General features: G+C 53.2%; 1 protein-coding gene across 1 annotated transcript; it reads right to left on the reverse strand.

The window, feature by feature from the left end:
- Positions 1-18,895: 18,895 nt before the first annotated feature.
- LOC116946647 (neuropeptides B/W receptor type 1-like) lies at positions 18,896-19,999 on the reverse strand. The gene has a single exon (XM_032961768.2). The coding sequence runs from the start codon at positions 19,942-19,944 to the stop codon at positions 18,925-18,927; it is 1,020 nt and encodes a 339-aa protein (XP_032817659.1). The 5' UTR covers positions 19,945-19,999; the 3' UTR covers positions 18,896-18,924.
- Between the last annotated feature and the right edge of the window lie 4,169 nt (positions 20,000-24,168).

Here is a 24,168-nt window from a genome sequence, read left to right on the forward strand (position 1 = left end):
CATCAGCACATTGATCAATCAAACCACGTTCACTACCATCCATCCAAATCCGGCGGTTTGTCCGTCACAAGTGAGTCTCCGCTTTTCGCAAATTCCGTTTCATTTGCATGGCATCGAGATGCGCTCACGCGAGGCTCGACTTGCGGCCCAATGCCTTACTGGCTGTCCGATTAAAGCGAGGGGAACACAGGTGAACAAGCATTCCCAAACCTTCCTCAGTTATCCCCCTGGGTTCCCCGTGACGACGCCGTGCGGATGTGTACAGCATCTGCACGCGACCACATCTCGAGGCGCTAGACATAGATTAGCGGAGGAGCGTTCGTGTTGTTATTATGAATGGTGTCAATGAACACGCATCAATCGTCGACCCGTGAAAGCGAAGCATGTTATTGTACTATGAGGTTAAGAATGGGCATTAGTCAATGGTTTCAACTTTCTTGATTTGAGGCTTTCGTGACATTACCGAAAGAACCAAAGAGTATGGTTTCACCTTTACTTACGAAATACAGGGCGTGGTGCAAATGCGCTTCGGCGGCCGTCTGGAACGCTCTTTCCTTCCAATATTAGTAAGCCACCGGGGCTGTGCACTTTTAAACCATCATCTAGATTGAGAACTCACTTCTATACAACTTGCGTTTGGTTGTCCTTCCCCCGCACCTCCGATCAGCGCGGTTTGCTCCGGAGTTCGCGTGATCGTTTGTGTTCCTCGAAGAGAACAGCAAGGTGTTGTGGCTCATTTGTGGCACGTACTTTGTGTGCAATGAGCGCGACTTCATGCGAACAAAGACGCTCTGGTGTGTGGCTACTAGGCGCGTGCCGCCCAATTTGAAGATTAGACGGGCGAGCTGGGAAACATCGAGTGACTATTGAAGTCCATGGATGCACGCGATGCTCGTTTCTATCCCTCTCGCAGCGGGCGGTTGTGACGCCTTTGCTCGACCGCTGAATTTCCATTTGGAGACCCCAGGGGCGCGTGCGTGTGCCAACCCCGTAGCGTGACCTGGTTTCAATTAGGGCGGTGGGGGGAGGTGGAACAGAGTAAAAACTCAGCGCGAGAAGGGGGCATGACACAAGTCAATCTTAAACAAACGTTAAATAAACATTCGTCAATAAGGGTGGCCATAGAAAGACAGAGTATATGGGAGACGACGTTTTTTGGCATCGGAGCTTCGTCGTGGCCGGAGAGGGAGAGGGCTCGGTGCTTCTTGCACCACGGCTACGGCGCATTGTCACCAAATCATCTGTGTGAATGAATGGACGAGGGAAGGCTGTGACACCTATCGCTTAATTGTACTAATTTATTCACCTACTTGAGCACAATTTACACAAGGCAGAGGAAAGTGGAACCAAGTTACGAAATGTGCAGTGGACACCTACGGGGCTATCTGCCCATGGACCGTGATGATGATGATGTTGACTCACCAACATGATTTATCTTGGCCACAAGGCTTAGCGATGGGTGGGAGGTGCGGGGGAAGAGGGGTCCTGAGCCTTCCGCAGGGCGGGGGAGGGGGGGGCTCAGCCTTCTCCAACCCCTCCTACCCCCCTCGATGCCACGGGGCTGGTGTGTGCGTGGTGTGTGCGTGGTGTGCGTGGTGTGTGTGCGGTGTGTGTGGTGTGTGTGTGGTGTGTGTGTGGTGTGTGTGGTGTGTGTGTGGTGTGTGTGGTGTGTGTGTGGTGTGTGCGGTGTGTGTGCGTGATGTGTGTGTGTGTGCGGTGTGTGCGTGATGTGTGCGTGATGTGTGTGTGGTGTGTGCGGTGTGTGCGGTATGTGTGTGTGCAGTGTGTGCGTGATGTGTGCGTGATGTGTGTGTGGTGTGTGCGGTGTGTGCGGTATGTGTGCGTGGTGTGTGTGTGGTGTGTGCGTGGTGTGTGTGTGGTGTGTGCGTTGTGTGCGGTGGGGGGGGGGGTCTCGCTGATCGCGGCTCCTCCTGCGCCCCGGTGCATTGGCCGCGTCATTCTCGATAGCGGCTCAGTGCCGAGTGCTCTGCTAAGCGAGCGTGGCACCTTGACACGGTTGACCGCGGGGGACTTTGCCCGTCGACCCGCGCTGCGCACCTCCCTTATCCTCGAATCATCGCGAGAGGGGAGAGTGCGGCCTTAACGTTTGCCTGGAGATAACGATGTTCAAATGCCATTTGGGGGAAATGTACGCGTCTGTGTCTTTGCCGCGCCGGCCAGGGCGGGTTGGGTGAACAATCTCGGCCGACGTGGGGAATGCACAGCGGATATTTGCAGATTACCCAGAGGGCGTCCACCGCGGAGATGGATCCACGAATTCAGCTCGAGGAGGATTGAGACATTGCAGAGCCATGACAGAGGGTCGGTGATGGATTTTGGAGGCCTTCATGCAGAAGTGGATTGAGCATGCCAAATGATGGATATTTGGTTGCAAGCCAAATGATGATTATTTGGCTGCATGCCAAATGGTAGTTATTTGGTTGCATGCCTAAAGATGATTATTTGGCTGCATGCCTAATGATGATTATTCGGCTGCTATATATTATTTGGCTGCTATACATTTCCACACGATAAGCCACTTCGTTAAGCTTTCATTTGTGCCCAGGTCGTGTCTGATAAAAAGAGCTATATAGCTCAGTGGGCCTTACCTGGTAAAAAGAAATAGTTTATAGCGATAACGATGGCTGATTGAGCATGCCTGGTGCCGATGGTGAATGTTCGTTGTTAACGTTGAGCAGCACCAGGTCATCCCGAATGTGCAGATCTTGTCGGATTTCGGCAGCGAGGCTATGTTTAATGGATATCCATGGCAGCCGCTACCAGAGTTATTAAGGATGCTCACAGCAAAGGTAAAGATGCGGCCCTGAAATGTCGTATACCGCGTGCAAACTTGCCGAATCGATGACTGTGTGTCACGTGTACCCTCTTGAAGGGCTGTCTCTATTCGCCTGCTCTTCCTTCCATGCTGGCCAAGACGTCTTTTGAAGCGGTAGGAATACCCACACTTTGCCCCAACACACGAGACCTGCCGGTCGACCCCGTTGTGACAATATCCCTTCTCATTCAATTTTGTCCGAGATGACATTCTCAATAAAAATATATATTTTTGCTTCATCGGCACTTTTTTTGACAAGTTTCATTTTGCAATAGATACTTCGGTCATTCTCTTTCGTCAGGCTGTACATCTTTTGCACAAAAGGTGGCCTATTGATTGTTAGGTTTTTACTTCACAACTAGATTTTTGTTAACGTCTCCGTTGTAAATATCCCAATATCTTTTGTACCGAACTTGCTGAAACCAGCGGCTGGTATCAGATGCCGATTGCTGTGATTTGTAAGGATGTGTAGTCACATGGAATGGGTCACTATGGAGCATAGCGTTGGTTGCTGGCAGATAAATGGATCTGCGGCTGCAGCAGCCCTGTCTGGCAGCAGGTCACGTGATAAGCACGTGAGGTAAGCCCGGGAACCCGCGAGCAGGTTCTAGAAGGGGGCGTAGCCGGGGGCGGAGCGAGGCCACGAGGATAAAAGGGGACCCGAGCGAAGGTTCGGGGCTGTTGTTTGGAGCGGGATCCCGTCGTGTTGCTGGAGTCTTCGTCAACGTCTTCACCGTCTCGGCGTTGTCAGTCAGTCAGTCTGTTCGCTGTCCTGACTGAAAGTGTAGCTACCCATTGTACCCTGTGAAGGCTGTAATAAATAGAGTGCCTCCTACTCCTGGTGTCTCTTAGTGTATCACTACAGATGTGTTGATGCTGCTGCTAATGATTTAGAAAATTGTGGTTGCTCTCAATTCTTACACCCACACACAAAGACACACACACACGCGTCTCTCTCTCCCTTTTCAATGGAAACTGTAACACCTTGAGAAATGAAATATTAAACTGGGTTGGAAAAATATTACCAGTTGTGACTCCTTGCTTTAAAACATTTTTTACCGCATTCTCCGGATGATATAGACAATTTGCAACGTAATGAGCACCCCAAGTTTATGCCCGGTGTCAATAAAGTGATGCAATTGTGGTATCTCTCTCTTGCACACACTCACAATTACCAGATTATAAGACGCACCCCTCAACTTTCGCTTTAAAGAACAGGCAGGAAAGTACGTCATCTTGTCCAGAGAATACCGTAAACCAGATGAATAAAGTTTAATTGTCTGACACAAAAACGTCTTGAGACTTTTTTGAGAACGGTGGACACCAAATATGTATGTTAAAAAAGCATCTCAAGTGATTGCGCGCACAAATGAGCAATGAGGGGGATGCCCCTCTCCCGTTTACAGCTGTGAGCCAGGAATGGAAATTCCACATTGCTATCACAGGGGCAAGTCTACCCATAGGACTACCACTGTTGACTTCCACACAAAAGTGGGTGCTAATTTATCAACCCCAGAAGGATAACGGGCTGAGTCAACCCGCCCCCCCCCAAAACCACGATTTGAACTTGTACCTTCCAATCGTGAGCCGCTCTTAAAAGCAAGCTACCGGGCCGGATTGTATAATTGTTTTAATTGTCATGACATAAGCAGAAACTTTATTTATACTGTTCGAATCCGATGAGCTATGAAGCTCTTTTTCACAGACGTCCAGTCGGGGCGGCTGATGAAGTTACATCAACAAACAACACAAACACGCGACATGAGTGCAACGCAAGTAAATCATTAAAACAATTAAAATAAACATTTGATTTTATTTTACAAGATAATGCCAACTGAGCTATGAGCTTCCTTGGTAAGGAGCGACCTGGCCACAAATGATAGCTCAACGTTGTGGCTTATCACGTGTCACACACGTTGAATGCTACACGTAAGAAGTTCGTCGCTGAATATAGCAAATTTGAGTGAGCTTTGTCGTGGGAAATGGAATACCACGTAAATGGTAAATGTTTTATTTTCTGGGAAGCATTTATTTTTTATCACGTGCGTCATAGAGGTTTGATGTTTATTTTTATTTTGTTACAATGAAATGTAATGTTAAAAAATACATACAGTGTGGCATTGCCAGAGATGCTCCGTGTGACTGAAATGCACTGAGCAGTTGAATTTGACAAGCATTGAATGGTGAGTTCTGGCATTCACGAGAGATGTGCGCGCAGCAAGTAAAAATTTTCATTTTAAAAAATAATTTATTACCAAATAACAAAATGAAAACCGCATGCAATTTAACAGGCAGCATATAAAACTGTCCCGAAATACAGTTGCACCATTTTTTTTATCGGGATTAAACTAAAATCCCACTCACTGGGTACCGCGGCGTGAGCGGAGAAGTGAGAAGGTCGGATATGCGAAGGTCGACAGGAAAAACGACAGTGGCACCACCGTCATGCACGCGTGCTGGCTGTGCGCGGGTAATTGGTCAGGGCGGATATATGACGGTCGGATTCGCGACGTGCTGAAATGTTGAAGCCGTTCAACGTGCACATGGCTCATTATTCACGCAGCGTTTATTGTAAAACAAACAAAAAACCGCTCGAGCTGCGTGGATAATCGCAGCGCCTGCACACCAGCCAATTTAAACGCTCCATCTCCCTGGGTGGACGAAAACACTCGCGGCTGCACGAGGACAACTCAGGAAAGGAAGGAACGGAAGAAAAACACATCTCAAGGTTAAGATGCCATCATGCCACCCTGCCCCCAAATCCCACAGCCGCCGTGTAGTCGACACGTGACCTCCAAAACAGTGTAGGGGGGAGGTCGGGGCTCTGCCCATCAGCACAAGTGTATAACAAAGATTTAAACTACGTTTTTTCCCCCAGTCATTTGTCAGATTGCCCAATTTTCCCCTTTCGTTGACGATGAAGATGTCGTTGAAAATATTGATGTATTAATGTACAAAAAAAATTGCATCTGACAATATGTCAAAAGTCCATTATGGATGTGAAATCGGGTCCCCGTGTCCACGCGAAGCTAATGTCCTGCTCGATGGTTGCGCGGTGCAGTGAACGATCATCGAGATGTGCCCTGGAGAATAAACGTTGGGCCCTTTATTATATTAAATAAAATAAAAAGCATCATCACGTGACTTTGTTTTGACGACTGCCTGTAGATTAATCACCGCGTCCGCTCCACGAGGTTTGGAAGCTGCCTGCCATTGCGGAAATAGCAAACACGAAAAATACCCAGGAAACATTCCAACGTTGGGTGAACGTCGGGCGCGTGGTTGGATACGTTGGATCAACGTCCGACCCGAAGTTGGCCCTACAGTTCCATGTTTACTGGGACAACAATAGCCACGATGGGACACAGGCCCAAAGCGCCGAGCGACCACCAAAGACAGCACTCTTTGAGGTGTGACAAGGTGAGGGTCGACGCGTTTCGTGAATTGAGCGAGCTCGTTACGAGAAGTGCGTGGGATGGGCCGACGATCGGAGGAAGGAATCCCAGAGTGGAGTAAATTGCGAGGGAAGCTTTCTGGCTGCTGGCCATCGAACAAAGACGGTCACCGCATCGCGCGCGTTCAGATGCACTTCGGCGGCCGTCTGGAACGCTCTTCCCTTCCGATATTAGGAAACCACTGGGGCTATGGCACTTTTAAATCATCTCGATTGAAAACTCGTTTTTTGAGAACGGCTTTCCGTGTTTAGTTCGTTGTCCTCCCCCCGCAACTCAGATTAGCACGGTTGGCTACGTACGGTGCGAAATAAGTTCCACGTTCATACACACGTACATATGACAAGGGAAATGTCTCGTTGCGTCAATACGATTAACATCACTCGGTGTGTGGGCATGGGCAGCTCTCGACACATTGCCTCCGAGGCGTCACCCTGCAGCAGGGTGGTGGGAGTCTGTTGTGGCCGTTCGGTGTTTCGGCTGGCCTCGCGTTCTGCCCAAGGACATGGTGGCTGCTCTGGGTGTCCAGACACCGCCCCCACCACCCCCCAAGTGTTCAGGGATGGCTAAGAGAAGCCCGCAACATTTTGGACGAAATTCACGGTGGGGGAATTATCGTTTGTTTTTGTCCCTTGCCGCGAAGGCGTCGTGAATGCCGCTGGTGCCGACATCTTTCAATGTGCAGCAGTTGCACGGACCGTGTGCTCGGCGTCTCGCCCCTGCTTTGCTTCAAGTTCACTTTGTTCAACCAGTGTGAGAACTCATGAGACCGAGATAGTCTCTCTTTGCGAGAGGGACCTCGGGCATTCGTGCGCCAGTGGGGGGGGGGGGGGGGGGGGGGGGGGGGGTGATTGCCATGCGGGTATAGTCCAAATCGGGTGACTTGCGTTGTAGATTTCGAATGTTTGCAAAATTTGGACGCTGACGCCATCACACGATGGCCTACTCATTGCGAATGACGTCAGGGGGTCTTTAACGTGCACTGTGAAGCAGACAGTGCGTCACCTTGTTGCGGTTATCGAACATGTAGCACTACAATATATTTTTTTTATTTAACCAGGTAAAGCCCACTGAGCTGTAAAGCTCTGTTCTCAGAAGCGACATGACCACGAACGGTGGCCCGACGAAGTGGCTTATCACGTGGAAATTTACAGCAGCCAAATACTCAAAAGGCATCATAACAATAAAAATAATAATAATAATAACCGGGGTGGCCGCTGGATTCGAACCGTCGACGCCCGCAACGAGCGACGAACGCGCCGCGTGCCGCTGGGCCGCCTCGCCGCCGGCCTCGCTGGGTGAGCGCGCGAGGGGGGTGGCCTCACCGCGTTACTGCACGAGACCCCGCCCCCTGGGGAGGGGTGGGGGAGGCGCGGTGGCACGGGAGGGGCGCGGTGTGCGTGGTGATTGTCGCCGGCTTGAGCGATGTGAAATGTAACGAGGGCACTTTGGAAATTCACCGGGGGAGAAATTGTTATTTTTTGACGGTCTCGAGCCTAAAGGTGAATTAATGAAAGCAAGCGGGGGGGGGGGGGGGGGGTAGGGGGGGGGTCATGGTCGTGTTTGTTTGTGCGGGGGGAGCAGCGGCTCAATTCCCACTCGCGGTCCAACATCGGCGACGAACGTCCGAATCGGCCCCGGGTCTCCGAAACGTCGAATGAGAACGCGGTGCGGTGGGTCAACATCAGCACGGCGCTGTCCACGTCCACTGCCTCGCGTGCCGTGCCTGCCTTCGTCGTTGGTCATTGACAGCAGCAATTGCTCCGACTGTCTGTTAAAGGCTACACGGGGGCATCTTTATTCCCTCGGTCGTGGTCTCTAACTCATCGCCATCATCATTGTCATCATCGGTTGCGCCCAATCCTCCGCTGGACGGTTCTCCCTCTTCCACGTGTCCGCACTGCTTCACGGTTTTCCACGATGCTACAGATCGTCCGTGATGGACGCTCTCCACTCAGCGCCTTTCCCTCCTGTGGCTGTCACTCGGGAGTGCACCTCGCCCACCGCCCATCGAGACCACTTCATTGTCGTGGCGCTCCGTCTCCCTTCGGTGGGGGAGGTATCTATAGCCACTAATCTACCTCTCTTGTTGTTGTTGCTGCTGCAAACAAAGCGCAGATGCTTTTAATGTTACCGTCACTTTGACCCCACCACCACCCGCGTGACCTGACAATCGACTTTCCCAAGCGCTGCGTACGAAATGTACCCTCGCTGAGTCTCGGCTGCCGCCACGGCCACGCAGGGGAATCCAATCAAGACCCGCGACCTCGTGAAATGGTCGAGTTTCAGTGCGCTCCATCATGCTACAGCGGCAGCGTGCCGACGCCGCAAACTAAAAATACATTGGAATGGGCACCCCCCCCCCCCTCTACCACCCCCCTCTCCCACTAACCCCTCTCCCCCCTCTCCCCCTCTCCCTCCCCCTCTCCCACCCCCCTCCCACTCCCCCCCTCTCCCACTCCCCCTCCCCTCTCCCACTCCCCCCTCCACTCCCCACCCCCCACCCCCCCTCTCCCACCCCCCCCCCACCCCCCACCCCCCCCCCCCCCCCCCCCCCCCCACCCCCACCCCCCCTCCCCACCCCCCCCCCCCCCCCTCCCCCTCCCCCCCCTCCCCACCCCCCCCCCACCCCCCCCACCCCCCCCCCCCACCCCCCTCCCCCCCCTCTCCCCCCCTCTCCCCTCTCCCCCTCCCCCCTCCCACCCCCCTCTCCCACTCCCCTCCCCCCTCCCCCACCCCCTCTCCCACTCCCCTCTCCCCCCCTCCCCCCCTCCCCCCTCTCCCCCTCTCCCCTCCCCCCTCTCCCACCCCCCTCTCCCACTCCCCCCTCTCCCTCTCCCACTCCCCCCTCTCCCACTCCCCCCTCTCCCCCCCCTCTCCCCCCACTCCCCCCTCCCCCCCTCCCCCCTCTCCCACTCCCCCTCTCCCACTCCCCCCCCCCCTCTCCCACTCCCCCCTCTCCCACTCCCCCCTCTCCCCCCCCTCTCCCCCCCTCTCCCCCCTCTCCCCCTCCCCCCTCTCCCACCCCCCCTCTCCCACTCCCCCCTCTCCCACTCCCCCCTCTCCCACTCCCCCCTCTCCCCCCCTCTCCCCCCCTCTCCCCCCTCTCCCCCTCCCCCCTCTCCCACTCCCCCCTCTCCCACTCCCCCCCCTCTCCCACTCCCCCCTCTCCCACTCCCCCCTCTCCCCCCCCTCTCCCCCCCTCTCCCCCCTTTCCCCCTCCCCCCTCTCCCACCCCCCCTCTCCCACTCCCCCCTCTCCCACTCCCCCTCTCCTACCCCCCTCTCCCACTCCCCCCTCTCCCACTCCCTCCCCCCCCCTCTCCCACTCCCCCCTCTCCCACTCCCCCTCTCCTACCCCCCCTCTCCCACTCCCCTCCCTCTCCCACTCCCCCTCTCCCCCCCCTCTCCCACTCCCCCCTCTCCCACTCCCCCCTCTCCCACTAACCCCTCTCCCACTCCCCCCTCTCCCCCCCCTCTCCCACTCCCCCCTCTCCCACTCCCCCCTCTCCAACTCCCCCCCCCTCTCCCACTCCCCCTCTCCCACTCCCCCCTCTCCCACCCCCCCCTCTCCCACTCCCCCCTCCTCCCCCCCTCTCCCACTCCCCCTCTCCCCCTCCCCCCTCTCCCACTCCCCCCTCTCCCACTCCCCCCTCCCCCCCCCCTCTCCCACTCCCCCCTCTCCCACTCCCTCCTCCCCCCCTCTCCCACTCCCCCCTCTCCCACCCCCCTTGGCTCTGAACCGTTTCGCTGTCTCTGCGAGCGTCGGTTGCCCGTGTCGCGTGTCCTTGCCAGTGGAAATGTCAGGCTGGCGTTTGCTGCCAATAATGATTTTTCCACGTTGGGTTTGTGCGTTTTAAATGTTTAATTACCCTGCTCCGTGCAGCCGAGGAGGGCATCGCGTTAGTGTCTTCCCCGTCGCCTTCCCGGGCATCGCGTTTGTATCGTGCTTGTGTCGTGTTCGTTAATAAATAAATAAGCACAAGACGTTCCCCCCAATGAAAACTAAAAAAAAAAACTCAATATGATTCACATGTAAATATTTAATAACTGCAGTTTAATAAAAACACAGAAGGGGACCTGCGTGATGCGTGAACAACGCGGAAATGTCATGCATATATATAGGGAAATGCCGAGATTTGTGTATCAGCCATCTGCTGTTACACAGTGGACTTTGACAATCAAATTTGTGATTCTTGGATTGATTTTTCTTTCTCTCTCCTGCTACATCATTTAAAAAGATTTACACCACAGCTGTTATCACATTAAGCAGCCACAGGGTTTGTAATCATTTTAAAGCAAACGCACCTTATCTTAAATAGAACATCAGTCACCTCGCGACTCTTCAGAAGAACATCTACTTCATCAATGGAAAATGCAAGACAAGCCAGAAGGCGGCTCTCAGCCATGCAAGCCAAACTGTGGACCGTATCGTAATCCACTGCAGTCTGCACTCCTTCAATCGAAGAAAAGCAAAATGACACCAACCCTCTGCCGAAGCTCTCTCGACGTTGGCATTTAGATGCTGACACATTGCCATGAGCACGACGAGAATATAAGTACCATTTTGCTTTCTTTCTTTCCCACGGCTGATGTGGATGCAGAGTAAACGACTTACAATATCACATTCGGGTGATCAAGCCCAGATAATCGCGTCAGGAGCAGTGGCGGAGTGCATCGCTGCGATGTCTCCTTCGTATTTGTGGATCGGGGCATTGCCTCGTTCAATAAGTTGCACGGTCCCTGTTTTGGATGACCACAGTCGCACCACTGCTGGAGATTGGTTTAATTTTCCATTTGTGCCTCGGGTACCCGCATCGACTGCCACGGGTTGTGCAGGAGATGCGGTTTAGGGTGGACCGTGAGTTTCGTGGAAGATCAAAACCCCAGGGTTCTTCTGAGTTGGGTCTTCCTATTTTTGCTGCTCTAAGCTGATCCACCAGCGTGGTTTGCATTACCATGCCTCTTGCCTGCATCTAGCTCAGGGGTTGGCAACCAACATAACAGGAAGAGCAATTTGTGTTCCTTAGAATTCGGTACGAAACTCAACATTCGAAGAGCCGTGATGCGCGCGAATGAACACACACGCACACTCCGTCACACTGCAGTCCGTGCAGAAGAGCATGCGGCTCCGGACAGATGCAGGTTGCCGACCTCCGTGATCGAGCTAAAGGTGGAGAAGGTAAAGGGGCAGCCCTGCAGTTTCTTGTTCACGTCACTGCTGGAGGAAGTGCGTCCACTGGCGGAAGTTCTCGAGAGGCCCCTCTCGAAGACGCCACGACCATCGAGAAGTCCCTCTCGATGGTCGTGGCATCATCATCGGCCTACTCTTTCATTCTGACCAAACATCTTGGAAATGGTGATAGTAACCCTCACGTTATTCCCATCACACAGTTGCACTTTGCCTTGCACATCTTATACAACAACAAAAAAACAAACCAACGGCATTTGTTTTCACGGGCTAAACAATGCTGACGAGGCACGTATGTGTGTACCGTGATTATGCTGAACTTCTTTCGCACCGTAGGCAGCCAACCGTGCTCATCGGAGGTGCGGGGGGGGGGGGAAGAACATCAAACTAAACACAAGAAGCGGTTTTAAAGAAATGAGTTTTCTAGCACAGAGAGATTGAAGCCGGTTCAGGGCTGTCCCTGCTGAACTACTGCCTAATAGCAAACAATCCCTCTCAATGCTCATTGGTTGATGGACTACTAAAAATGTGATATATTTGAGCGCATCTTGGCAATGAAATAAATGGTTATCCATTCATAAGTCATCTTACTCGTGAAAAAGTGACGTTAGTTTTCAATTCTAGCCACCAAACATTGTTTAAGCTCACGCATACTTTACTTTACGTAGCTTTATGTAAATTATACTTTGTTGCGTATCTTTATACAGATTAAACAATGAAGCAATATGTGTATAGATGTGTGAAGGAGTTCCAGCCCGGGTGAGTCTTGAACTTGGTCTGTGTTCCGTCTTCCGCACAGCGCGTCACTCACCAGGGAATCGCTCCGTTCAGGCACCAACCCGAACCCCCTTTCCATCCCTCCTGTTACCCTCTGTCCCATCCCACTCGGTGAGTGTATATCCATGTATTTATTTACTAATCGGGGGTTGCCTCTCGGCATCCCTGACAGATATATCTACTGCGTATCTATATCCAGGAGAGCCTCAACGATTCTCAAGAATCATTGTCAGCATTTTGAAACTTTGGCCAATAGCGTTGGTGAGTGTTGCACTTCACGTGGGAGGAAAATTGAGAAACTCATCACATATACAAGGGGGCTAACGCTCGATGCTCCGCGCAGATAAATTTACACCACAGACTCAATCCAGTGAGCGGATCAAACCTCTGAGGACCGCACCCATTACGCATGTGCGATCTTCTGGTAGCTTACAGCCCTCTCTGCACCACGCCTCCAACACCTGACAAGCGCTGGTGGTGCGAAGCCAAAGCAGCGTTGTCTGAACAGGCTTCACCCTGCTTAGCTTTCAAGCTCCAACGGTGATGGGGAACATTTAATGAGATGTCCTCAATGATGACAACAGTAACGATAATAACTCAACTATCTATCTTTAAACTTGTTTTTATTTTGCCAGGTAAGGCCCACTGAGCTGTATAGCTCTTTTTCAGAAGTGACCTGGCCACAAATAATAGCTTCAAAAAAGTGGCTTACCACGTGGAAATCTACAGCAGCTAGAATACTCGACACGCGTGATGTTGATTCTAAATGTGGAGGGAAAAGGGGAAAAAAACCGCAGGATTCGGAGAAAAATCGACGCGAACACGCGGAGAGAGAGAGAGAGACACTCAAACTGCAAATGTACAGCAGCAGACGTAATGGTCGGGATCGAACCCACCGCCTCCTGTATACCAGGCGAGGTGGTTAACATCTCATAGCTACCGTGGCGCCCAACAACGACAACAACACGTCTCGTAATCTCTTCTGTGTTCAGTAAATGTTTATTTTGTACGAGCGCGAAACGAATTCAGCAACGACACCGAAAACGAGAGACACAAAAAGAAGCCACGGCTAGGGGCATAGAGAGAGAGCGGCATCGGGGGAGCAGCAGGGCACAAGCGTAGCCATCGAGTGTGCAGGCGGTGCAACTGCACCAGAGCAGTCCATGCGCCGGGGTTGCCAAGGGAAGCGATTGAAATTCGACAAGGGGTAACCCCCCCCCCCCCCCCCCCCACAACATTGCATTGATTGCCTCATTTAGCTGATGCTGGACATCTGTCAAAAAAGAGCTTCAAGCTTCATAGCTCATCGGATTTCTTCCCTAGTCGAAATAAAGATTCTGATTCCATGGTCCATTCTGCACGCCACGCGCCCTCTCCTCGTGCCTCTCGGTGTGATTGCAGGCACGCACCTCTGCACGCTTCCGTATATCGTCTCTCGCGATTGCCATGCCAACCGTGATAGCCAAGTGCTGGTGGGTAGCACTGGGGGTGACGAGGTTGGCAACATGAATTGCGGCAGTAGGGTGAGGTGGGGTATGTATGTTATGTTGAACTTCTTTCGCACCGTACGTAGCCAACCGTGCTCATCGGGGTGTGACTCCCCGGTGCTTCCCCATACCCAGCAAACATTCTCATCCTGCCCAGCCCCACCAAAAATACATTCTCCCAGGGCGCTGCGTTCCCGAATCGGCACGGAGCTGAGTTTCTTCTTCTCCACGTGGTCTCTTCTTGCGTCGAGCATCCAGAATGCACCGGAGTAACGTTCACAAAGACACAGACGCCCCGTATAGCCTTAACACACTGTTGGGGCAAGAGCCGTTAGCGAGCACCGATGAAGGCCAGAACGATACACGAGAGGCTGGGTGGCCAGCACCACGCCCGACCGCCTTTGTCTCCCCAATAGCGATGCTTACACACCGCTTCCCACACACACGAGTAGTATTTGATTTTCACTTTCACTCACAGCAACACTAGAAACAGCCACCATTCGACACGAAGCGCCGGTGATATCACCACGGCGATTGTGCCAGGCTAGGTGCGCCTTGAGGCTACGTGAAGTGTGGAAGGTTCGCTGCTGGCATGAGATCACGGGACAGACCCAGGTGCCATGTGTTGACTACCTGAGATGACTGACTAATGCGCCGTCCGTGTGTGACACACACACATGCACGGTAAAATAAACACGCACCACAAGGCTTTTGAGCTTTCGCAGATTAACGCCGTAGGCTTGCGCAAGCAACACAATGAATGACATTTCAATATTTAGTTTTGATTCTTAAATGTCACGCTAGTTGCCCAGTCTTGCTCTACGTACATGCAGCGTCGAGACGGCGATTTCATTGGGAAGAGACCCGTTCGTGATACACCCCCTGGCCAGCAACCCACTGACGCGACTCCGATTTGACCTCTGGCGGTGTAAAACGTCGTGGTGACATCTTTTTTTTGGCGCTCAACACGCCCATTCGTTCTACGGATTGTGAAGAAGGCCGTTAGCCCGAAACGTCGCCCTTTTTATATACTTGTTCCTTTTTTTGTTTGTTTCCAAGGCAGCGTTTGTTGTCGAGAGCGTGTCGAGCCGCTCCGGTCGCGTGCCGGTGGCGGCGTTGGGGCTGACGAGGAGGCTCCCTCCCCCTCATCTCGACCTCAAAGGCACGTACATACAACCTTTGCAAGCGTTACACGCACCTTCGATTAGCACGGTTGGCTACGTACGGTGCGAAGGAAGTTCAACCACACGCACATACATACAATGGAAATGAGCAAAAACATCTCATATATATAAGAGCCTCCTGAATAATCTGGACTCAATAGCACAGCTGCAATTAATTTCACATTAATGGGCGATGTGTCGCATGTGTGTGTGTGTGTAACAGCGGTGTGATGTTCACGTGTGTGATTGGTGTGATGTCCACGTGCCCTGTGTGGTGTGCTGTTCACGTGTACGACACCGGTGTGACGTTCACGCGTGTAACTAACTGCGGTGTGATGTTCACGTGTGTGATTGGTGTGATGCCCACGTGCCCTGTGTGGTGTGCTGTTCACGCGTGTAACTGCGGTGTGACGTTCATGCGTGTGATTGGTGTGATGTCCACGTGCCCTGTGTGGTGTGCTGTTCACGTGTATGACACGGGTGTGACGTTCACGCATGTGACTAACTGCGGTGTGGTGTTCACGTGTGTGATTGGTGTGATGTCCACGTGTCTTGTGTGGTGTGCTGTTCACGCGTGTAACTGCGGTGTGACGTTCATGCGCGCCGCCTTGGCTGTCACGTCCCGTGTTCTCGTCGTATCTGGCGAGGTATAAACGCGCACTCTGCACGATGTACATTGTTTTTTAAATGCGTGTGTGGGTGGCCATCGCTTGATTGATCTGCATGCGTCACTTGAGAGACAGTCGGACACCAGATGTTCCATCTCAAGGGATTATCTTGTTGAAATATTTCGATTAAAATATCTCTTTCCCCATGTAGGGCAGATTGAGGCTGACACATTACCAGCGTTTTCTAAGTCATCACATACTCGCGTGTCTAATATACAGGTGCAGCGTAAAACTACAACAAAAAAACGTCACGGTAACCGGAGATTAATTTTCAACCGGGGTTTGTCGGCGAGCCAGAATTTTTTTTCCCGCAGCCGGAAAACACCACATCCAGTATAACCGTGCCACTGTGTGAAATCGTCAAGTGCAGTAACAGCCCGGTTAACGTCGGGGATGCGTTCCGGAATGGCGCGACGGCGAACATCGAAAAGGCGTCAATGAAAGCGATGTTAAGGGCTGTGGGTGGAGGCGGTGGCTGAGAGGCGACGGATAGCGAGAAAATACGGACGACGCTTAAGTCAGCGATGTAAGTGTGGGGGTTGAGGCGACGCGAATCGGGTAATAGCGGTGTGAATGACAGAGTGACGACGTGTTTGCAAAACGACGTTAAAGGGGGGAGACGAAAATCGGGGTGTTACTGCACCACGCAAGTGTTTCCCCGTGTTCTCGTCGTATCTGGCGAGGTATAAACGCGCGCTCCACACGATGAAGATTGTTTTTTTTTATATATAATGCGTGTGTGGGTGGCCGACGAACTCAAGGAACAACAATCATATTGTCCCGTGAGAGATGAAGGCCTGGTTATATCCGTCTGATCGGGATGTGGCCCCTCTGCCAGCAGTGGCGTGAGCGAAACAGATGCAGGGCTGCGCCTTAACCTTGGTTGAGTGTCAGAGCGAGAACGGCTTCCGCGAAGTGGTGGCGGGGGAGGAGGGAGGAGCAGGATGGAGGGAGGAGGGAGAGGAGGAGGAAGAGGAGGGAGAGGAGGAGGATGAAGGAGGAGGAGGGAGAAAGGAGGAAGAGGAGGAGGAGGGAGGAAGAGGAGGAGGAGGAGGAGGAAGGAGGAGGAGGAAGAGGAGGAGGAAGGAGGAAGGAGGAGGAGGAAGGAGGAGGAGGAAGAGGAGGAGGAAGGAGGAAGGAGGAGGGGGAGGGAGGAGGAGGGAGGAGGGAGGAGGAGGAGGAAGGAGGAGGGAGGAGGAGGAGGAGGAAGAGGGGGGAGCTTCCCAAAAAGTGAATCTTTGAAGTCCCTCTCGAATTGGGGAGTGAGCGGGTTCAACCACACGAGCAGAACACTATTTTTACATGAAGTATATATGTACTCTATCGTGTTCTGGTGATAAGACGCACTCCCTTCATTTTTGAACGTAAAAGTTGTGGGTGCGTCTTAAAATCCGATGTGTGTGTGACCAGATCCCGATCCTCCAATTGGCAATGTTGGTTACGTACGGTGCGAAAGCAGTTCGACATTACACTGCACACATTTGTATAACATTACTGACACACGGAAATAAGTGCGTCTGGAGAATACGGTATGCTGTATATATACTTTTTATATGGAGATGCTGGAGGGGAGGTGATTTATCACCTAAATAACCATAAACACTCCACTCTCGAGCGATATGAGATTCTGAATCACATCGTCTTGAGTTGACAGCCTCGAGATGGGAGTGCCACTTACCAATAACATTGGCTAAACGAGCACTATTTGATTAATGGGCGCCCGACTCTGCTGATGAGTCCCAGGGAGATCAAATTTTGGGCAGAGTTTTTGCGTGTTTACACAAGTGGCTGCTGGCGAAAATGGGCAGGATTATCCCGATGATTGTAATTGTAAGATTAAGACGTTGCGGAGATTAAGACGTTGCGGAAAGTAAGACGCACCCACAACTTACGCACGGTACCATTAAAGTTTCTACAGCTCTACACTAACACACGCACACACGCACACACGCACGCACACGCGCACACACACACACCGGATTATAAGACGCACCCCCGAACTTTTTCTTTCAAAGACTGCACCAGTAAAAAGCGAGTCTTATCATCTGTAAGCATGCGGAAATCCCTGGAAGGCCCAATCGGCCAATAGACTAAAATATACTTAATTTGTATGTTAATATAAAGTCTCATAAAGTGATTTATTTTACCTAACTTATACACATATCTACTTTATTGAAACTGTATCAACAAAAACACGTATTCTTACCGCGCGGGAAGAGGGCTGTGACGCACACCCGGCTTTAGAGCAACCATCGATCAATCAATCTCAACATCCTCACGGTCGTCTCACGCGACCCCTAATTGGGATGCTCGTCGAGGGTGAATCGATGTTGACGGCCCTCCACGTGGCCGCCAGCACAGGTGGCAGGGCGCGGGGAAGCGCTCCTGGCGGCTGCCCATCAAGCGCAGCGTTGTCAACAACACACGCACGCGGGGGGGGGGGAGTTGTTGTCGGCATCGACCCTCGCTGATGGCACCATCAAAGGCCGCGTCGGAGACTCTGTCGCCAATTACGCGTTGTCTGTCCGTGGTCGTCGGCTTCCGACGCGTCTTCTATTTCTTTCTGTGGCTATCATCATCTGTCCGCGTTGCTAACAATGCAATGTTTGGGGGAGGGGGGCGGGGGGGGTAGGCGCTTGAGCGATGGAAGCAGTGGTCGGCGTTCTTGCGGTGAGTCGATATCTGGACAAGTTCAAGTGCCGGTTCCCACCCCGCGCCTCCTCCAACCACCCCGTTCACGAACCCGTAGCCGCACTGACCAGCCCGGTGAAGTATGGCCTAACAACAGCCACGGCCGATGCGAAGTGGGGGAAGGGAGGCCTTCATCCCTAAGTGGATTGACAACGGACTGGGAGTCATCATTATCATCATCACTATTATTATAACAGCGGCGTGAGATTGAAGCCGTACATTACGCGTTAAACTTTATTTTCGTCACAGTCGCATCGTAGCTGTGATCTTGACACCAATCGCGTCACGAGACGGAGGCAGCTCAACGAATTCCGACCTCTCGCAAAGCGAACTATGCACCACCCTGCGCCAAGGCAATGACGACCCGGGCAATAAAGAGGACGTCACGGGTTGGGATGCCGAAGAGGTGCGCACTGCAATGATTGCCCGTTGGCCTCTTGGTTCGTCGCCAAGATTTTCGCGTCGTGTGCATGAGACGAGTTTTAAAGGGGACTGCCAAATCACCGCCTCCTGCCGCGAACACCTGCGGCGAGACTTTCTTCTGGATCTGGCCGAGGGCGGCGTTGGACCAGCACGGGCTCCGTCTCTCGATCGCCACGTCAACCCCTCCCCCCCCCCCCCCTCCCCTCGATCAACCCCCTCCCGGCCCCTCCGTCTCTCTCACGACGCCTCCTTGCACTCGGAAATTTTCTTGAAGCTCTTGCGGAAGCTGTCGTCGAGGAAGGCGTAGAGGAATGGGTTGAGGCAGCTGTTGGCGTAGCTGAGGCTCGTGATGAAGTAGGAGAGGCCGACGATGAAGGGCGTCTGCTGCACGTCGGTGGTGAAGGCCACGATGGTCGCCAGGTGGTAGGGCGTCCAGCAGAAGAGGCACACGGCGATGACCACAAACACCATGACCGTGACGCGCTTCTTCGCCTTGTCCAGCGCCTGCGCGTGCGAGTTGAGGCGCATGCTGCGCAGGCGGTAGAGCATGGTGCTGTAGAGCGCGCAGATGGTGGACACCGGGATGACGAAGCCGAGGAGGAGGGCGTAGAGGCGGCTGGCCTTGAGCCAGAACTTCTCCGGCTTGGGGAAGTCCAGCCCGCAGCTTGTCCTGTGCAGCTCGTCCGTGTAGGTGGTGGCAAAGACGGCGAAGGGCAGCACGATGAGCGTGACGAGCATCCACACGCACAGGGACACGGTCTTGGCCGCGCGGTAGGTTCGACGGGACAGCTTCTGAGACCTGACCGTGGCCACCACCACCAGGTAGCGGTCGATGCTCATGACGGTGAGGAAGAAGATGCTTGTGAACATGTTGAACTGGTCGATGGCGATGATGAGCTTGCACATGACCTCGCCGAAGGGCCAGTTGAGGAGCAGGTGGTTCGCGATGTTGATGGGCAGCACCAGCGTGAAGAGCTCGTCGGCGATGGCCAGGTTGAGGATAAACACGTTGGTCACCGTCTTCATCTTGGGGCCCTTGAGCACCACGTAAATGACGGCGCTGTTGCCCGTGAGCCCGATGGCGCAGATGATGGAGTAGATGATGGGCATGGTGATGTAGAAGTCGGAGCAGTAAGGCGGCGTCGCGCAGCCGAATGAGGTGGAGTTGCCCGCGTCGGCGTAGCCGTCCGCGCTGCAGTTGCTCCCGTTCGTGGGGTCGCAGTCGACGGCCGCCGGTCCCTGCATCTCGGTCCCCATTCTGCCAAGACGTTGTTAATTTATCCGCATCCCCCCACACACCGCACCCCCGAACACGCCAACCCCCCCCCCCCACCACCCCCCCTTCTCCTCCCCACCAACGAGTTTCCTCGCCCAAATCCAAGGCAAGTTCTACCAATTACGAGGGTGACCATTAAGCGAGCGCCGGGAAACGTCTTGGGGTCGAGATGAATTGTGCGTGCATTGGTTGACCAATGTAAGTACGTTGAGCTTCTTTCGCACCGTACGTAGCCCAATCGCGCTAATCGGAGGTGCGGGGGGAAGGACAACAAAATTAACACGCAAAGCAGTTCTAACGAAATGAGTTTGTCAATCTAGGCGATGTGAAAGTGCGTAGCTCCAGTGGCTTCCTAATATCGGAAGGAAGAGCGTTCCAGACGTCCGCAGAAGCGCATCTGAAAGCTCGCGATGATGCGGTGATCGCTGTCTTCCTTCGACGGCGAGCTGCTCCTGCTGCTGCTAGGATGACCACCGGAGTTGGCGTGGTTGATGGTCTACGCTCCTTGACTAGACCAGCGAGGCATCGTGGTTCATCGCCGCGTCACTGGGCCGAGTGCTCAACGATGCCCCCCTTCCCCCCTAATAACGAGGAGCGGATCGTGAAGAGACTCCTTGGTCGTATCCCTGATGAGTGGCCTAAGAAGACAAAGGGGCGTTCATTGCAATTAGCGAGCGGTTAATAACGCGGGCGATGCGCGATTCGTCACAAATTATCCTCGTGTCAGTCACGCGGGGCCTGCATATCGGTGCGATGCACCTTGTGTATCGCCTTTAACGGACTGTTGCGGCACGTGCTGTTAGCGAGGACCTATGAAGGCTGGCACGGCACACGAGGGGGTAGGTGGCCAACACCACACCTTGGTTTCCCCAATGCTGACAATTATACACCGCACCAGGTACTCATTTGAGGCTGAGTCGGCCTAGGGCAGTCTCAGGACCGGTTCATTCGTCGTGAGCGTGAAATCGATCTCTGATGGCTGGATTCGTAGCGCAGTGCGCTAATCACTGCGCCACCGCTCCTCAGTGATTAAGTCACGCACGCGCGCGCGCCCTCCACGCAGCGTTGCATTACAACGGATATGACAACGGAGACGCGAAATGAGTAAATAACTACACGTCCCTTGGGCCAAAAATGTATGAACCGCAAGTGAAGTATGCTCCTACATCGCGGATAATTATGCGGACAATATCGACAACTCCTCCGAACTTTGTTTTATCAAACGCGAAACTGTTCCACGCGTCAAATGTTCCAAAATGCGTAAACATCGTTCTTGAAAGAACCCATCCACCGCTACTGTGCAAAGCTCTGCGATCCGTTGCCGGGTTCCACCGTGCGTTGCTCCGGCACGATGCCCGACGTTTCGCTGACGGGAAAGCTCCCCGGCACGTGGAGCGAAACGTCGGACATCATGGTCGAGCAAAGCACGCGGCACGACCCGAACGCACGAGTCGTTTTTTTTTTATTAAGCTATTTAATCTTTGGTTCTTTCGGTGAAAGTCACGTGACTTTACCGAAAGAACCAAAGAGTAATTCCTGCAGTCACGAAAGCTTCAAATCAAGATGAAGCTAATTAATGTTGCACAAAGCAAACGACAGAGAAAGCGACAAAGCAAACAAAGGTTGGTGGTCCGTGGGCCATTGTTGTAAACCAGCTTGGGACTGAATGTTTCTTACCCAGCGTAAACAAATACAACCAATCACAAAAAAACACTGACACGGGGTGATTGAATTATAGTGTGAATCCTTACCGAGGTGTGGACTGAGCAGCGGGGGGATGCGAAGGGGCCAGGCTGGAGCGAGAGGAGAGAGAGAGAGAGAGGCTGGAGCGAGAGGAGAGAGAGGCTGGAGCGAGAGGAGAGAGAGGCAGGTTGGAGCGAGAGGAGAGAGAGAGGCTGGAGCGAGAGGAGAGAGAGAGAGGCTGGAGCGAGAGGAGAGAGAGGCTGGAGCGAGAGGAGAGAGAGAGGCTGGAGCGAGAGGAGAGAGAGAGGCTGGAGCGAGAGGAGAGAGAGGCTGGAGCGAGAGGAGAGAGAGAGGCTGGAGCGAGAGGAGAGAGAGGCTGGAGCGAGAGGAGAGAGAGAGGCTGGAGCGAGAGGAGAGAGAGGCAGGTTGGAGCGAGAGGAGAGAGAGGCTGGAGTGAGAGGAGAGAGAGAGAGAGGATGGCGCGAGAGGAGAGAGGCAGGCTGGAGTGAGAGGAGAGAGAGAGAGGCTGGAGTGAGAGGAGAGAGAGAGGCTGGCGCGAGAGGAGAGAGAGAGGCTGGCGCGAGAGGAGAGAGAGGGAGACAGCAGAGGCGGAGTCGCAGCTCTGAGCGTGACTCTTCCGAGTTCGAGTCCTAAATGCGGAGCTCCCCACCCCCGCAACTCCACCGTGACGCGGCGTGCGTGCTGCACGCGCCTGTTTGTGTGTAGGGGGGGGGGGTACCTGGTGTAGCGGTGTGTAGTAAACGTCGCCACTCGGGAGACAAAGGCAGCCGGGCGTGGTGATGGCCACCCACCCCGTCCTGTGCCGTGCCGGTCTTGATAGGTGCTACTCGCTAACTGCACTTGCCCCAACAGTCTGTTGAGGCTACCACGGGGAATCTTTGTCTTTGTTGTGCGACACGGTCCCGGCTACGATAATTATTCACAGCCCGCTGTCAATCCACTGCTGGATGAAGCCCCCCCCCCCCCCACGCCGTATTGGTTTATGCGGAGGACGGTTTACATAATTAGGACGGTTCTATAATTACAACACAAAGGGAAATCACCGGCTTTGGAAGGTCGGTGATTATTTGGCCCCGTGCAGGCTGTGTTGAGTAAATGCATCATCGTGCGTCCACTTCTGTTCGAATTTGAGGGTTTCTATGTCACGTGTTGTCCCCCTCCCGGTTACAGGCGTGTAGATAATGAGCTCTGCTCTGCTCACACGGAAGACGTCAGGTCCCACACTTTGCTCATCTCCCCCCCCCCACCTCCAACTCGTAAAGCCACAGAGCCCAGTGTGGGAGAGGGGGGCGGGGTAGCTTCCGCGGAGATGGAGTGATGGGATCGCCGCGGTGGCGAGATGTTAACTACCTCGCCTGGTATACAGGAGGTTGTGGGTTCGGTTCCGATTCTGACGCGTGTTGTATATTTGGAGTGTGCGTGTATCTCTCTCTCTCTCCCCGTGGCCGCGTGGATGTTTCTCTGATTCCTTCGGTTTTTTTTGCCTCCACATTTGTGAACATGCGTTACGTGGTAAGCCACTTCGTTGAGCTATCATTTGTGGCCAGGTCACTTCTGAAAAAAATAGTCATATAGCTCAGTGGGCCTTGCCTGGTGAAGTTATATAAAAACATTGTTTCGTGAGTGCAGTTTAGATCAGCTTGTGTGCACGGAGCTCGACGGCTTGTTGCATCTGGAGGGCTTGAGAGTAAGGGATTTATCCAGCAGTGGAATTATAGACGACACAAGACTCGAATTCGATGGAGCTCAAGGGAAACTTCTCAGCTTTTCAGTGGGGGATTTTTTTTTTTACCAGCTGCGTCCTTAACACATCACCTAATGTGTGCCGCCAACGTCGCTGCAACGTTCACGTACATGACGCCCCCCTCCGTGAACGAGTATCGTCTGTGCGCGGCGATGAACAGTGGCATTCACGAGTCAAATTAGTTCAGCTTCACACCGAGCCCGGCAATTATTTGATTTCAATATCAGCACGACGTTGACTGCTCATTTGTATAAACTGTGTTCTTACATTTTTCACCGCATTCATTTCCCGCCCCCCCCCCGCCCCCCCAGAAGTATTGATGCACAAGCGGTGTACGGTCATTGTTAGCACATCAGACTTGCGATTCAGGCGTTCTCGGTTCGATCCATGGGATTTTTGGAACAGAGTTTTCCATCAGAGTGTTTATTGTGGGGAAACCCTGGACCTGTTTTGAGTCCACCCGTTGCTTCCCAACTAATTTTGCATATGTGAGTGAAGCTTTACACATGGCAGTGAAACTTCATTTTAATTCTCACATAGCTAGAGTTTAAATGAAGTGCGTGATCAGGTTTTTTTTTTAATTGTGCAGTCATTGGAGACTGAGCTGAGGCCACCAACTCATGACAAAGACGAACACTTCATCGCGCGACGCTTTCAGATGCGCTTTTGCGGCCGTCTGGAACGCTCTTCCTTTTCGATATTAGGAAACCACTGCAGCCATGCACCTTCAAATCATCTACATTGACAAACTTATTTC

This window comes from Petromyzon marinus, chromosome 27, assembly GCF_048934315.1.
Source record: "Petromyzon marinus isolate PM22_M1 ecotype Great Lakes invasive population chromosome 27, UKy_Petmar_22M1.pri1.0, whole genome shotgun sequence".
Classification (NCBI taxonomy): domain Eukaryota; kingdom Metazoa; phylum Chordata; class Hyperoartia; order Petromyzontiformes; family Petromyzontidae; genus Petromyzon; species Petromyzon marinus.